This window comes from Protopterus annectens, chromosome 4.part0 (assembly GCF_019279795.1).
Source record: "Protopterus annectens isolate FY-2018-M chromosome 4.part0, PAN1.0, whole genome shotgun sequence".
Lineage (NCBI taxonomy): Eukaryota > Metazoa > Chordata > Ceratodontiformes > Protopteridae > Protopterus > Protopterus annectens.
This window is the reverse complement of record NC_056733.1, coordinates 261,054,119-261,072,236: the sequence shown is the minus strand read 5'-3', so window position 1 is coordinate 261,072,236 and position 18,118 is coordinate 261,054,119. Positions and strand designations below refer to the sequence as shown.

The following is an 18,118-nucleotide window of genomic DNA, read 5'->3' as shown; positions in this document are numbered from 1 at the left end:
CAGTCTTATTAAATCCTCCAGCCTTAGGATTGCCAGATTATTCAAAACCATTTGTTTTATTTTGCTGTGAGCGAAACAAAACTGCCTTGGGTCTCTTAGCCCAGCAGCGCACTGGAGGCTACCGGCCTATTGCTTATTATAGCACTCAACTAGATCCGGTTGCTTCTGGTTACTCAGCTTGCTTATGGGCCATAGCAGCTGCTGCTATTTTGATTGACATGGCAGCTCCACTAACCCTGGGACATGAAACAATATAAGCTGTCCCACATGCAGTTCAGGCGTCACTTTTAAAAACAAAAACACAGTACCTTTTGAACGTATGCCTTACTAAATATGAATTAAGTTTAATAAATAATCCCGCCCTGCAAGTCATACGCTGCCCAGCACTGAACCCTGCCTCTTTAATACCAACATCGGATGAGGGCGGACCACATGATTGTGTGCTTGTAGTTAACTCTGCTCTTTCTCCTAGGTTACACTTGTATGACACTCCTTTGCAAAATCATGATTTGATTCTTTTTGCTCATGGATCCTGCTTACGAACAAACTCCGGAGAATTCCAAGCAGCTTGGTCAGTCTGTACACAGACTGAAGTTTTAAGATCAGCAAGATTACCCCCAGGCACTTCCGCACAGGCTGCGGAACTAGTGGCACTATCGAATGCGTGCAAAATAGCTAAGGACCAGTCCGTCACTATATATACTGACTCCCGTTATGCCCATGGTGTTGTTCATGATTTTGGTAGCCTATGGAAAGAACGAGGGTTTTTAACTTCTTCCAGGTCACCCGTTAAAAAACATTTTTATATTAATAACCTGTTACAACATTTATTGTTACTATCTGAAATTGCTGTTGTAAAATGCGCAGCCCGTCAATCTAATGACTCTTTTGAAACTAAGGGCAATAATTTTGCTGACTGGGCTGCAAAACAGGCTGTTCTTTCACAAACTGTTCAGGGACATTTTTTGCAGCCTCTATAACCAATAGCTACTTTTGATACTACAGTGTTGAAAGCTCTATGGACTGAAGCTCCAGAATCAGAAAGAAAATCATGGCTGGCTCAAGGTTGTTTTAAACGCTCTAATCTCATTTGGCAACATTCAGATGGCAGACTGGTCTGCCCAATGTCCATGTTAAATTATCTTATTAAAGCATATCACTTACCAGTTCATGTTGGGGTACAATCATTAATAAAACAAATCCAAAAGGATTGGTTTGCCCCAGGACTTTCTGCTTCTGTACAGCATTTTGTGAGCACGTGCTCCACTTGTTTACAGTATAATATTTCCAAAGGCACTATGGTTCCCACACAACCAGTGTCAAAACCATTGGGACCATTCTGCGCTTTGCAATGGGATTTTATTGAATTTCCACCTTGTGCTCGTTTCAAATATGTTTTAACTGTTGTTAATGTTTTTTTTGGGTGTTTAGAAGCCTACCCATGCATCATGAATGATGCTATTTCAGTTGCTAAGAAACTTTGTTATGAATTGATACCTCGTTTTGGTGTTCCCTGTCAAATATATTCAGATCGTGGAACACATTTTACTGCTCAGTTAATTGATTCACTGTGTAAAATGTTAGGCATCACTCTCAAATTTCATTGCCCATATAGACCACAGGCATCAGGTATTATTGAACGCATGAATCAGACACTGAAAACAAGACTGGCTAAAATTACTACTGAAACAGGCCTCACTTGGGTACAGGCCCTACCTCTAGCCCTACTCTCTATGAGAGCTCAAGTACATCTTACTAAAGGTCTTTCTCCTCATGAAATCCTCATGGGCCGCCTTATGCGTATGCCCATGCCTCATGACTCCACCACCACCCTTTTCTGAGTATGATTAATTTGATCATAATATTCTCCTGTATTGCACTTCTCTTCTTTCTTTTTTACAGTTTCATCATCGCCAGGTAGCAGCAGCTCAACAAACTCCTGATCCTTTCCTGTCCTCAGCACTACAACCAGGAGACTGGGTATACAACAAGTCATTCTCTCAAAAAACAGCTCTTCAACCACGTTGGAAAGGGCCCTTCCTGGTTCTACTGACCACTTCTTCAGCGGTTCGACTACAAGGCTCACCCACCTGGATTCACATATCACGTCAAGAAGGTAATCCCGTCTGAAGATCTGCAACTTCTGCCTTTTGTTAGCCCAGATTCTCCACCTATTGCTACTTGCACTCGCAGCCATACTATACCAGTATCTGAAAATGCCTGAAGTTTATCCATTTGCACAAACTCATCAAGCGCAACCGCCATTTCCATAAAAGTACTGCACAACAATTTTGGTTGTTATTCTTGTTGTTTTGATATTTTTACTGTGGCCATTTTTATTTCCTGCTTCAACTACGACTCATACCAAACAAGCTGTATGGCATCCACCTTTCAATACCTATCAAGCCATTAAATACGCATATGCATCATCCCTCAACATCTCAGACTGTTGGGTTTGCACAGCTATTCCTACTGTTCATGGGGGATTGATGCTAAACATAGTCCCTTTAGGAATTAATGAAACCTGGACAAATTTGATCTACAATGCATCACATGTTATTTCAAAGGACAAAATAGCATTACAGTTGTCCGTCCGTCAAAACGGAAATGTGTGTTTTCAAAAACTGGGTAAAACCAGAGTCGGGTGGACCCATTGTAACAAAACAGTGGTATATAACTGCACTGCAGACAATTCGGGTTGTGTAACAGATTTCTCACCTATAAAAAGACTTGTTAAAGACTCTACAGCTAATTTTTCCCAGAAAATAGAAACGGTTTATTCGAAAATATTCCAAGGACTACAGGATGCCTGGGATCGTTTCAAACCTCTCAACATCACCATTAAAGTAGAAAATTGCTATTTTGTGTGCGGAAGAAAAGCATATAAATGGCTACCAGGAGACTGGTCTGGTAGCTGCTTCCTGGGCTACCTGGTTCCAGCTATTAGACATGTATTTGTACTACCTAAAGGAAAAATTTGAAACGTTCGATAGGTTAAGAAGCCTGTCAATCCTGTAGGTTGAGTTGATGCTTCATGGATTTATCATCATGACTTAGCTCATGCTAGTACCAAAGGACTGTCCCATATGGACTTGGGTGATGACTTCATATCATGGGCTGGTATAATTCTGTCATACGGAGCAGTGAAATCAATCTGGGAACTGAGAAAGCTATCTAAATTGCTTGAAATACTAAGCAATGCTACATTTTCTGCCTTAGAACTAGTGACTGATGAACTGACTGCTATGAGGGCTATAGTACTCCAAAATCGTATGGCCCTCGATTTCACCCTTGTGGCGTAGGGAGGAACTTGCGCTTTAATCCAGGAGGAGTGCTGTACGTTTATTCCTGATAATCAGCACGAAACTGAAAGTCATCTTGAACTGATACAAAGAATTTCTAAACTCTCAAAGGCCAAGGAGGCCGATGGCTCAACATGGGCATGGTTAACCAACCTATTCTCAAGTTGGGGAGGTGGACTGTTGAAGCTGATTTTATTAATTGCAGTATTAGTAATTGTTGCTTTTCTTGACTTATTCCTAATCAAAGCACTGATCTTGAAATTAATGTCTTCAAAAACTGTGAGAAAAGTGCCTAATTTTTATATGCCTGCAACTATGAATATAGATGATAAAATGATAATGTCTTCAAATAATGAAAAGACCAGTAGCATGGTTATGCTAGAATTGGGACAAATGTAGGATAGGTTAAGTGATGATGCTTACACAGCATCAAATGGGGGATTGTAGAATATGAACAGTCAAAGTATGTGTTTGAGGGAATTGAGTATGTGACAGTCTGTATGTATTAAAACGTATTGTTTACTATGAACTTTGAATGAACTCTGAGCAACGAGAAAATGCTGAAAAGCAAGTCTGCCTGAAATCAGGAAATGTGGAAATGCATCCGATTTTCTTTCTTTACCCAGAGATATGATGATGTGAAATGTCTTATGTTTATGGGTAAACCTTTGATTGGTTAATTGCCCTGTATAATGATCTAACTGGCTCATTTTTATATTTTGTGTACTGTCAGCAATATCATCAGTATACAAGCTTGTTTATTCCTTTGTTCTTGGAGTCTCCCTGGTGCTTTCCATGAGGCTCCCGCACGTGTGTACTGTAGATAATAAAAAACACTGAAAGAGAGAAAGAACTGTATCTGTCTTCATTCTTAAAGTATTCGAAACGTAACATAAGGCAGAAAAGAACTTAAAAAAATTACTATTTATACCATCAGCAAAATAAGGGAATTGGCAAAACCTGTTAACACCAAAATTCTGATAAAATTGTAAACAAATTGCATAAGCATACAAAGATAACAGCATATGATTACAGAAATTAAATATATTATTTTAATACAGAGAATAACAGCACCTGGAGTTACATTTTCCAGCATTAAAGTGCATTTCAGTTTATTTTATTTAAATGACAGAAGCAAATATTTTTCCAAAGACATTTAACACTCCAAGTTTCGGCGGCAGTACTGCAATCTTAAATTAAGCTACATTCATTTCTCTGTGATATTTTCTATTTTTCTGGGATAGCCTAATAATTTGCCTGAAATAAGTAAAGAATCTGAAGGAATTAGCTGACATGTCTTGTAACCCTTGCCTTTTGCTGATATTTTTCATACTGCACGGCTTTTCTTGGGTACTTCTTGTCAAAGCAGTGAAGCTACCTATAACCTTGTTTCTAGAATTCAGAGACAACTAAAACGGTTATTTTTTATGTTATATAATTCCTAAAATTAAATATGAGAACAGTGACTGACAAATAATTCAAGCTTTTGATATTCTGCTACAGAAGTGCTGTAACAGTTAGCTCCTCAAAAGCATTTCTACTGCAACAAAAATGCAGTCTGAAATACAAATGTTACAATGTGGTCAAATAACCCACCAGCACCAGATTAAACAGATTTTGTTCTAGCTACTAGCACCACCTGACAATCATTCTCAGCTTTAGTGAAATTAATGAAGTGCTTTTACATAATATCAATTTTCAGTAATGTTCTTAGAATTAAATATATGACAAATATAACCCCTGAAATCTTAACAGAGTTGATAACCATGACTACTGTAGTGATTCAGGTCTATGTGGCTTAAGACTTGGGATCTTAGTTTGCCTCCTCTCATTCGTCATTTCTATATATAACGCTTCTGTAGCCATTCTTTTGGAAGGCATGTGTCTTTATTGGCATAATGAAGTTACTACTCTGAACTCACCAACTGGAATTTCAGACGTCTTAAAAAAATCCTATAAACAGAACTAATTAATTCACGCACAATTACATTTTTTACTTCATCAGTGTTGGTTCAGCAAGAACGACACTATCATTTTAGCTTTTAAATAAAGATATTGTCTCTGGCTACAGCAAAAGCACACTGCATTTGATAAATTATGTTCAGAAATGGGGCAGAATATCACTGTCACCTGTCTTCTTTACTGAAGAAATGCATATACAAACCCTTATATGCTATTACATTTAAACAGTTTGTCCTCATTTGTGAATGCTGGATCCAAAAAAAATAAAAATAAAAATCCTGCTGCCATTTGTACAAGTTTCACGCATGCAGGTAAATGGTATTCTATTCCTCACTTTCCAGCTACTAATATTGATATTGTGTGCTATAAAGGGCAGAGGTTTTGCAGTTAAAGTCACTTGTGTGGTACATAATGATGTCATCATCTGACTGTTCTGGTTTACTTTTCAAAGGCATTCAATTTAATTTTCTACAATACAACCCACATATCCAGGTGACTCATAAAATGTGTTAACTGCTACAGGAAAGGATGTCCTCTGCTCTCAGTTAAATCTTCTTAATGCCCGATGCAGCAAATCAACATGTGAGGTAATGCTCTTATGAGAGGCTTCCTAACAAGGTCCAGGATTCAAGCAACTAGTGAGAGCCACATTACAAAAAAGTCTGGATAATGTCTGGAGTAAAGAGCATCGCCCTTGATATCCATTTTATACAGGAAGTAGCTCAGGAGGGTTCTCACCATAACAAAACTTTGCCACGGGGTCCCTGTATGTGTTCTCATGCTGGACACTCTGTTAAAAAAGAAGGAACATTCATGTTAAATGTTTAAAGTCAGATTACAGAGGTTACAGTCTCCTGCTGTTACTCAAACTTAAAAATATAATGTAACAAAACTGTTACTCTACTTGGAAAAAAATATATATTTTCTAATACGTATTGTATTTATGATCATAACAAATTTAACATGTCATTTAGGAGCTAATTTCTGCAAATGAATAGTAAAACCTTTGCTTATCCATCCTTTTAAATAGAAAAGCAATTTATTAGCAGATAGGAAGGCTACATTTGGAGTAAGACACCTTAAGAGGTCGGGGAATAAAGTACCTATATCTGTAGGCCAAAGCACCAACCTGGGAGTAACCTTCTAACATCAATTGTAACAATCACCTGTCTATAATGAACGGTTTCAAAGATCTCTTAACATGATACGATTTCCCCCTACAAGACAGCAAAGCATGTCTAGGATGGAAAAGTAATGTGTAGGTCACTCTGACTTAATTTGCTGCTGGTGAGGAGCAGAATAAGTGGAAACCAACTGCTTATCATTTTGCTGCTGCTGGCCAAACTGATGCCTGTGGTGAAATGGGTCTCTACGGATTAGACAGGTTCTTGATGAACTGTGGGACTGAGTTCATGAAACATGTTTGAGTTGTTCTGGTGCTGAACTTTTTTTCACAAACCTTAAAAAAACTTTTTTTTAGAACAATGTCAAATAGCATCTTTTTTCAGAAAATACTTCATCTGCTTTTACTGTATTTGTGTTTCTTCCTACTTTATTACTAGGGGCATTGGCTACAACTCTGAACTGAGATATATAAAAATAAGCATCTTTTTATGTGCATTTAAAGTGTTTTTTTATTGTATCTGCTTTATTTTCTGAAAAAAATATATACTTGTTTCCAGCCTTTCTAAGCTATTATAAGTCCAGTTTTCAGGTTAGTGCTGAATTCAGAGCTGTGTTACAAATCTCTGTGTTTGCCCATACCTTACTTGGACAGAAGGAAGTTTCTCTGTTCACCTGAGAGAGAGGGGAGCTTTGAGCAGCCTATCTGTCCCCTGGAGAAGTGGCTTCAGCCCAGAAAGTAGTAGTTTATTGGCCATTTTGGGCTAATTTCTATCTCTTTAATTTCCCTGCTATAAAAACCACATTTGCCCTGTTTTGAGCACCGGGCAGCGCCGGTTAGCTAGGGTATAACTATTCCCGGCTCCACAAAGTCTCCTCTTCAATTTTTCCCATGGAACTAGACAAACTTTCAACTTAAGCACTCAAGTCATTCATTTCTCAGCCTGGCACTTGCTCAAAACTCATAGCAAGCACTTATAAATCCTAGCACTACAGAAGGACAAGGCGCCCTATTCGACCTTACCAACCATTCAGTAAAACAGTTTACTGTACCTATCCTGGCATGTCCAAAGGGCAGTTTCAGGTGTACTCTCCAGTCCAACTGGTGAATCTGGGCATTCTGAGGCAATGTTACAACTGCCTCATGTACACAGACAACCCTCTCCTCCTACCACCAAACACTAATACATGCGAGAGAAGCAAATATACAGCCAATTTAGAGGCTAAGCTCTCTCAACCCAAGACTGAATCAGACAGTCAAGGGCAGAAAGGAAATACTGGCATCACACCAACAGTCTCACATAGACCCATTAAACCAGCACCGGCAAAACACACACGCAAATAGACGAAAACATACTCAATGGCTCTAAATAAAAATCTGCAAAAACAACAGAGCCTTCCAAAGCAGACATCCAAGCAACCTCCACCCCCTCAACACAAATCATGAAACACATGCTTCACAAAACCAGTGTGCCACGCAATCACAGCCCTCAAGGCAAAATAACATACCCAACATACTAGTAATAAGTGACTCTATAGTCGGGCAGACTGATGTCCCACTCACTACTCTGAATAAGGAGAAGGTTACTGTTAGCTGCCTGTTGGATGCCAGGATCCGGCACATAACACAAGCAATCAGGTCACTCCAGAACAAGTACAAATATAACTGTCATTGTCCATGTTGGTGTGAATGACCCGAGCCGTACCTCCCTGGACTACATGAAAAGAGACATGGAAGAGCCCTCTGATCCCATAGCCGAGGCCGGTATGACCCCGAGTAGCATCCTGCCCTCACCAAGAATGCTACCACGGTATAAAGAAAAAATTATCAATTTCAACAATTGGCTAAGTTTCTGGTGTCATTCAAAGGGGATCCAGTGTCTGTCTGCCTGGGATGACATGCTCGACAAGCCACGCTGCTTCGCTAGAGACGCCTTGCACCTGTCACCCTTAGGCTTTCAAATACTGGTCAAGGCTCTTGCCACCCCCATAGTGCCTTTTTTAGGCAAGGCTCAAAAAATAAACCCACGGCCGTAAATAGCACAAGTAACAAAAATCTGAGTGTAATACTACTCAATGCCAGAAGCCTAAACCTCAAAATGCACGCACTTGAGGCACTCCTCAGTATGGAGAAATATGTGCAGTAACAAAAACCTGGTTTAAGGCTCCAGAGAGCACCCCAGCAATACTAGGCTACAACTCATACCATAAATTTCGGCCACAGAATCCAGACCGAAATACAAAAGGCAGGGGAGTATCCATATTCATCAAGGATACCCACATCTCCAGGTTAGTGGCACAGCACGATGATTCAGAGATTATCCACGTGCAACTAACAATGGGCAAAACTGCAATTCAAATTGTAGCTTGCTACAGATCATCCACCATGTCCCAAGGACCCTCATTCCGCATTTCTGGAAACACTGGGTAACATAAAGATCTTACCAAACACCCTAATATTGGGTGATTTCAACTACCCAAACATTAACTGGGAGAACTACTCAAGTACTAACTCCCTTGCCCAACATTTCCTAGAATTTATAAACTCAAATGCCCTGGAACAACTGGTCAACTCTCCCACCAGAGGTGACAACATATTGGACCTAGTCATCACCAACATGGGCGACCGGTGTTCCACACCGGAGGTCAACCCCTCGCTGGTTAGATCTGACCATAAACAAATCACTTTGGATATCCACATTCCGCCTCCACCCCCGGACAAGGAAACCACTGTGAAAAACTTTTCAAAAGCAAACTTCACGTTACTTAAGATGGAGGTGGAAAGTTTCAAAGCCCCCATGCTAAAGGATAACACTGTCCAAACTGAAAAATCCTTTACTAATGCATTCTACGGGCACCTACAAGAATTCATGGATTGTGCTATCCAAGCAAAACCAAGACTCACTCCTCTAAGAAAAGGAAACCAGTCTGGTGGACCCCTGCCATAAACAAGCTATACAATAGGAGGAGGAAACTAGTACAGAAGAGAGTAAAATCCCAAGAAGAGAAGACATCCCTGATCAGTATCGGCAAGAAACTACGATCCCTCATAAAATCGTCTAAGGCGAGCTTTGAAAGAAAACTTGCCAAGGACTCTAAAGAATCACAAGGCATTCTTTAGCTATGTCAAGAATCTAAGTGGCAATGCTCAGATCTGCTCAGAGTTAGTGCAGAATGTCACAAAATACACTGAACCAACATATATTGCCAACATCCTAGCAGACAGGTTCAGTGCAAACCTCACCCCCCTCTCACCCCCAAAAAGGCCCATAACCATACCTGAAGAATGTAGAGCCCCTGAAATCACAGACACTCAGGTTAAAATAGCCCTCTCCAAAGCCAAAAACACAGCATCAATGGGATCGGACAGTGTCCCAGGCTGCGTCCTACATGAGCTCAAAGGCGAACTAACCCCTCACCTAAATGCACTGTTCAAACTCAGCCTCTCCACAACTATGTACCCATAGAGTGGGTGCACAGCAATGGTTATTCCGCTCCACAAAGGTGGAGCACCAACAGACCACGGAAACTATCGCCCTATAAGCCTGACTAGCTTGGTCTGCAAGGCTATGGAGCGCATTATCATGGAACTCATTAACAAAGACATTGGGAACCTCCAAAAACACTGGACCCTACCCAGTTCGGCTTTGTTAAGAGCAGATCATGCCTCCTAAACCTGGTGGACTTTTTTGAGACAGTTACTAAGGCTATAGATGACGGAAAGGTGGTACACACAGCCTACCTAGACCTCGCAAAGGCCTTCAACACCATTCCTATTCTGGTATTATAGACAAGCTCACCAGCCTGAACATAAAGCCCTATGTCACAAGATGGGTTGCCAAATGGCTCACGGACAGAACCCACATGCTGAGAGTTGTGGGAGCTAGGTCTGACTCTAAACTGGTTACAAGTGGCGTTCCCAAGGGCTCAGTCCTAGGACCCCTCCTGTTCGGCATATACTTCTCAGAAGTACAGACAAGCACAGGAGGACTATGGCTGACCAAGTTCGCAGATGACTGCGAACTAGGGGCTATAAATGACTCACTGGCTGACACAGACATCCTCCAAAAGGGTCTAACTGAGACGGATACCTGGTGTCAAAATCATGGCCTCAAGCTAAATGCCAAAATGTGCATAGTTATTCTCTTTGGAAATAAAGTACCCACAAACTACCGGCATAGGTGGTAGTCCCCTAAATACGGAAAATGTAATAAGGGATCTGGGGACCTAAGTAGATAGTAATCTCTCCTTTGATAATCACATTGCAAAGTGGTTAGAAAATCCTTCTATGTGGCCCACCTAATCAAAAAAGGGTTTGCATCCAGATTAAAAGACGTCATTGTGCCCCTCTACTCATCACTCATCAGACCCATCATAGGAGTACAACGCCCCATTTGGGATGTACCTTACAAGACACCTGCAACAGCTGGAAAGACCACAGAAGTACCTCACCAAGAGGATCACTGGCCTCAAACAGATGCCCTATGCAGCTTGACTGAAGAAACTTATTCGGTTGCATAGCACCTGCTCAGAGGTGATCTCTGCCTGACATACAAGGGCATGTCCAACCCAGAATTGATGGACATGCTCCACCTAAAGAAAACCTTATCCCCTTGAGCCACACGCTCTAGGGATCTAAACCTCACCACAACAATAAATAGGATGTGCTGGAGGGATAGATTCCTGTCTCAGAGACTTCCCATGCTTTGGAACAAGAATCCAATCTACATTAGGCAGAGCTCTTCGCTAGCGCTCTTCCAAGAGAAACCTTGACGAGTGGATGGGAAACAAAGTTTACCCCAGGGATCACTTCAGTGGCTCTGCTGGACAGAGGCACAGGGAATTAATCTAAGGGGGTGGCGAAAGCCAACACATTCTGGCTAGGCTTATAAATGCCTTCGGGCAGATAGCCTACTACCTACCTATGAAACATCTTAATATCACTCAAGACTGTGGAATTAGCCAGGCATTTCTTCTTATGGTAGAGAGGCTACTGCTCTAACAGACTATTCAACACAGATCCATATGTAGGATAACCCAGCAAGGAGTAGAAGCAAACTCAGACAAAACTTATCTCAAGCATGTATTTCTGGTACATTCTGGTGGGATTCTTGAATTTAGCTCAGAGCTGAACACTGACGGTGAGTCACACTGATAAAATAATTAGTAGTCAAGCACCGATATGGCATTCATCAATTGCTGTTTGAATGATGGCGCATAAAATGTAAAATAATCACAGTATGTGAACAAAACAAATTATTCAGAGTGAGAGAACACTTCCCCCATTTCTCTATAAAACTAATACACACTAAAATTGATGTCACTGTAACCCTGAATTAGTAGTGAAATACCTCCCTGGTATTTGCAAACTGGCTTTCTGTGCATAAAACCCAAATATTGCCAAAACAGAATTTGATGAGTGTTATTTAAATGGTATGAGCTGTAATGTCTCTAGAAGGAAGCTAGAAGAGGTTTATAGCCTCTTCCTAAATCTATTCATTACAAAAGATACTTTAATCCACTGAAGGATCGCCAGCATAATGTTTAGAAACATAATTTTCATTAATACAAAGTTGGAAATTTGGCACAAGAAGCTACTTTTAAGACTATTAAATGACTGGAAAATTTAAAGATTTATTAAAGCTGAAATATGTGAAGGACTCTAAATTTATATGGAAAAATATTTAAAAGTAAAGAGTCCTACAAAATTTTAATGACCGTGTTACAGATGTGATTTGAAAAAGTATTACAGGAAGTTATGACTTCAGTAGTACACGGAATAAGAATCAGGAATTACTGGTTATAATGAGAGAAAGAGAAGGGGTTGGATTGTAAAGATGATGCTGGACGTGTGAATAAAGCATATGATAATGTGGAACAAAATAGCGTATGAACTATTTTAGTGCAACATGGAATTAAATGATAGATACTGAATGTGTTGCAATCAGCATATGGGAAAAACGAACTGACACTTTTAGTTACTGGATGGCTTAGTCAACTATTTTAATTAAGCGGGGAATTAGGCAAGAATGCACCACGAACACCGTTTTACTTTCATTAATAAATGAATGGAACTGCATGTAACTTAAGTGAAAAATTGAAAGAAGGTGCATACTGGATTCAATAAAATATCCACATTTTTGTCTTATGCAGATGTCATCATATTTGTATCTAAATAAGTTATGAATGAAGGAAGTACTGATTCATTTGAAGAGCTTACTACAAGAAGTAGGGTCAGAATTGAATAAAGGAAACAGTAAAATATCTGGATAACAGCAGGAATAGAACAGGTTTATTTTTAAATAAGTGACATTTCTATCAGGAATAACATTTGATAAAACAAATAATGGAAGAACTTAAAAGAAATAAAAAATTAGGAATAACATTTGATTAAAAAGAAATAATGGAAGAACAGCGAAAAAGTTAAATAAAGAAAAATGAAATAAGTATGCTATAGAAAATGTACGGGTTTTCTTTTACAAAAAAAGCATAGTTAATGCAGTTATAATACCGGTGTTAGCCAGTTTTGGAAATGGGTAAATGCTGTCAAATAGTAAGGAGAAACAAGTTTTACAGATAGCCTTCAACATTATTTGGGGTTCTAGTTTAAATCCTGTAAAAACAGGGAATACTATATCTGGGTGATAAGCAATTTGGTCTGGGAATAATTAATACAATAGTGAATGATGCTTCTTTGCACTTGTACTGGATTTTGATTTCTAGACAGCATGAAAGAGATGAGCATATCGGACAATTGTAGAAACTCAGAATTACAGAACTGTTATGAATGAGGAATTAAAAGACTACCAGAATGCAATATCTGTATCAAGATACATTTACAACACAGTGAAAGAAATCAGAGAGTGGCATGGAAATATTTCATAGGTTCATAGGTGTGTACTAAGCTAATGGCCCTGGAGGCTTAACAAGTCTAGCTCATAGAGGTGCCCTGGCATCTTGCTGCTCAATGTTAGTTCCCAGAGCCTCTATCAAGTGCAACCACTGTAGTGATCCCTGGGGTGAACTTTGTTTCCCATCCACTTATCAAGATTTCTCTTCTCTTTTGAGAAAAAGTTACTGTTGTAATCCCTATGAAAATTTATGTGGAGACATTACTGAAGAAACCAAAAAGAGAAAATTTATATATAAATATTTAATAATGTGTCCAGAATTGTTTTCTGGAGATTGTCCACTAATAAGAGATCAATGAAAGAAAATATGTTATACAGAGTGACAAGAGAGGCTGGATTTTATTGTATACTAACAGAAATTACTTTTTAACAATGTGAAAAGGGCAAATATCTGGGATAACTTTGTTAAACAAGATTGGTAAATATTAAAGCACAGTGGAAACTAACATGAACATATTAACATAGATTGTATGAACAACGACAAACTACATGAGGAAAAATAGAAAAGGATATCTTCCAGATAACTACGGAACATGGAAAGCTAGAATAAATGAGGTACTGTTTAATAAGAAATGGATTCTATCTGAAATCTGTAAAACTAAAGTAAAGTAAGAATTTTTTATTTTATTTTATTTTACATTTGTTGACCGGGCTAGTCCAGCTGGATATATGTCCATTTTCAGTGGAGGCCTGGGGAGAAAAGCTCCACAAATTACAACATAAAAGGTCAAGACAAAGACAATAACAGTATAATTTGGTACATAAGTTTTAACAATTATGGTACAAGCCTAAGATTACATATTTTATATTTCAGTAGGAAAAAGGAAAAATTTATCTAAGAATAGATGAATAAGACTAATACATTTGTATTAGAAATGGTGTAGTACAAATCTTTATAACATATTACAAAATTAGATACATCTAGTAATTTATGATAAGAGATACTAAGGTCTCACAAAAACCTAAGAAAGAAAAACACTAGAGATCAATAGATAGAATATAGAAGAACAGCAAACAAGGATGGATTTCTAGTGTTATTTAACACATAGGTTGTGATACTATATGAAGGTGTTTGATCATTCCACAGTATATACTTATTTACATGAGAAAAAATCCTAAGGAAGGTTAAGCTCACTAAAAATTAGTGAGACAACACAAGATCATGATAGGCTAGGAATTGTGGGAGTCTAGTTAACAGTTAGGTACTTAGTCTGGGTTAACACAGGGGCATAGCCAGTGTGATTTGAGGTAGGGTTTAAGCTTGCTTTTAAATAAGCTGGCAGAGGATATTGAGGTTAGCTGGCTTGGGAGGATGTTCCAGGCTTTACCTACTGTATTGGAGAACAAGGTGTCACCAGCTAAGTTGTTGGATTTTGATATTTGTACAAGTAGGTTATTAGCTGAGCATAAGGTCTTGAGGTTATTATACGGGATGACTAGGGATGTAAGTATGGGTGTATTTTGAGGTAAATACAGTATCTTATGGGCTACTATTAATTGATTGAAAAGTATTAAATTTGGCAGCTCTAACCATTCTAACTGATTCAGATTGATACAGTGATGAGTTCTATAGGAGGACCCAGCTGCAAATCTGGCAATATTGTTGTAGGAGGATGTAAGTTTACTCAGATTACTTCTACATATTTTGGTATAGATAGGGGAGGCATAGAGCAAGGTAGAGATGAGGTGGGTACGAGCAATAGTAACCCTGGCTGGAGGTGTAAGAAAGGGTTTTATTCTATAGAGGGAACCTAGTTTCTTGTTTACTATTTTTATGGTGTTGTTAATGTGAGGTTCAAAGGACAAGTTGTTATCTAATAGTACCCAGAGTAGTTTGGTGGTTGGTTCAGGAGATATTATAGTTCCATCATTTGAAGTAATAGTAAAGTTAAGTGGGGAGGTTCTGCGGGTGGGGGTAAATAGTAGCATTTTTGTTTTTTTGGGGTTAAGGATAAGACGTCTTTGTAGGAGCCAGTTTTCAACTGTACTAAAGGTCATTTGAGTTACTGACTGAAGTTCTGATTGAGAAGCAGCAGCGCTTATGAGTGTGGAGTCGTCAGCGTATTGGATACAGTCAGCTTGAGGAATTACAGAATGAAGGTCATTTGTAAAGATAGAGAAGAGTAATGGGCCTAATATAGATCCTTGCGGGACCCCTAGAGTGACTGGGACGTGGGAAGATAAAGCATTTTCCCATAGTACAGCCTGTTGCCTGTTATGTAGGTATGATTGGAACCACTGTATAGTATGGTTGTCCAATGACAGGTTTTTGAGTGTGTCTATAAGGAGGTGGTGGTCAAGGGCAGGGGTAACTAAGTGAAGTGACATGTGTACAGAAGATGCATATTTGGAGTAATTTGTTTTGTTTTAAAATAATCATTTGCTTATTTTAAGTTGAAAAGATGGACATCATGAATATAAAAATAAAACATGTAAAAATGGACCCATATTCTTTTTGATAACTGCTATAGGATCTTGCACACCAACTCAGGCAGATGGAACTTCCATTCAACATTTCATCCAAAAGATGTCACACTCAGGAGTGCATTACTCACTTTATGCTGCACTGCAATCTCGGTAAAGAGAAAATCCAGAACCTAAGGTCCGACTAGAACCCACAACCATCTGATCTTCCAGCACCAAAGGCAAATATGCTATCTATTGGGTCACTGACAAAAGACGGAATCAAAAGGAGATAATATACAAAAGCACTATAACATTTCTCTCCATAATAAATAGAACAATGGACAATGCAATATTACTGTGACAGTCAAACACCAAGTAGGAAGTTGTCATAATCAAGAATATAGGGAAATGTAGGATATGGGAAACATTTGTTTTCACACTGAAACATATAATAATAGCAATAAAGATGTTTTAAAAAATTTAATATAAACAAATTCTAATATTTTTAAATATATTTATATGTTATAAATATATAAGTTATCCTACATGACCAAGGATGATTAAATTATTAATTTAAATAAAATACATTGTGGTTGATACCTTGAAATGATTAAAGGTCACATAAGAATGCAAATCTGAAACATCTGACACTTAAATAGTTAGACTGGCTACTTATTTTTTAATTTTATTTTTCTTCAATGGCACCACTGCACTACTGCTTTTTTTTTTACACTGACTATTCCTTTTTTGGTAGCATATGCTTACATGTTCTTCTCATTAAATAATATCATGGGGCAGTACACACCTTCCTTATTTAGTCAATAAGGTAATACTGCACAATGGCTTTGTCCAGTAATATGACAAATCAGGAAAATTATGATGCCAGAGCTACTCCTGTGGTGAAAAGGGGTACAACGCTGACTATGGCCGAAACAACCTGGATTTGATTAATAGCTCAGCTTGGGAGGGCAGGAGGAATGGGTGTTACCATCCCTTGTGGGAGTGGGTCCTGTGGGCATCTCATGCAATGATCCCAGATGAGTCTAGTGATGGCACTATTGGGAAAGCATGGTCCAAAAGGTGATAGGGTCAGGACAATGCTGAGCAGCTATGGAGGCAGAGCAAAATGCTACACATCTCCATTGCAAGCCTAGCCCCCTCAGTCGCTATCATGGGAACCATATGGGAGGAGGAAAGTAACGGGGTAGGTCAAAAAAGGAAACTCCACCGACTGATAATGATGGATGCCCTTAAGATCAGCTCCAGCTCTGTTGGAGCAAGTCGGGGGGGGGGGGGGTAGGGCACTGTGTAGGGACCTGAAGGATAATGCAGAAGGAAGAAAAAGTGCCAGCCCCCAAATAGAAAAATTACGATACTAAACTTTAATAGAAGTGCAGCAAACCCAATTCTTAGGAAAGTTATCAATGGATTCAGAATATTAATTTTTTTCTTAAAACTTTCATAACTAACCTTTTTTGTCCTTCTATTTTAAAAATTTATTTAATATTTAATTACCCGTTTTTACTACACCCTTTTGTCCTTATATTTTAAGAATTTAATATTTAATTACCCGTTTTTACTACACCTTTTCATAGAACTTGCTTTGTTGAATTGCTACCATTCGCTGACTTTATTGAAATAAATAGAAACATCAGCAGTGAACACTGTAGTCTTGAGAGTCTTTGGATATTAGGGTGCATTAAAACGGGTCTATATTACCAGATCGAAACTTTAGTTACTCGAATACCTAAAGATCGATCTGGTAATATCGAAATCCAATAACAGCGAACGTCCAATTTCACACAGGGAAAGAATTCCCTTGGCTGTTATGCGGATTATGCCCTTTTGTCCAATGCAGAGCGATCTCTGAGTTGGTATATTTAGTCAGGGGGGGGTGGGAGGCATAGCCCCCCACATCAAGGGGGTTGTGGGGGGGCAGTCCCCCCCCCCCCCATTTGGGTTTTAAAGTTTTTTTTTATATGGTCAAGGGAATTCTTTCCCTGCGTGTAATTGGCTGTTCGTGGTTTTTGGATTTCGATATTACCAGACTGATCTTTAGGTATTCGAGTAACTAAAGTTTCGACCTGGTAATACAGACCCATTAAAAACATGGAAAAAAGTTATAGCTTTAGGAAGACTGTATTAAAAATATGTCTCAGAAGCATACTCTGAAGTACAAAGGGTATCGTATAGCTTGAAAATGTTATTTTTACTTTTATTTGACTTATTTTTGACTGGATCGTTGTACACAACTGTCCCTTTTCAGGGGTGACCTGGGAGCACTATCTGATTAAGTGACTTGCTCAGAGTCGCACAGCAAGCAAATGAAGGAATCAAATTTTGAACTCTGGGAATAAGGAGCAGCTCATTAACAGCTAAGAGTTTGTTTCTCCGCACTAACTGCCACATCAGGGC

General features: G+C 38.9%; 1 protein-coding gene across 1 annotated transcript in view; it reads right to left on the bottom strand.

The window, feature by feature from the left end:
- Window positions 1-4,331: 4,331 nt before the first annotated feature.
- The window catches only part of SPRING1 (SREBF pathway regulator in golgi 1), a 228,577-nt gene continuing 214,790 nt past the window's right edge, over window positions 4,332-18,118 (bottom strand). The window contains exon 5 of the mRNA XM_044068254.1: window positions 4,332-6,054. Within this exon, the coding sequence (XP_043924189.1) occupies window positions 5,971-6,054 (84 nt within the window). The 3' untranslated portion in view covers window positions 4,332-5,970. The remainder of the gene's footprint in view (window positions 6,055-18,118) is intronic.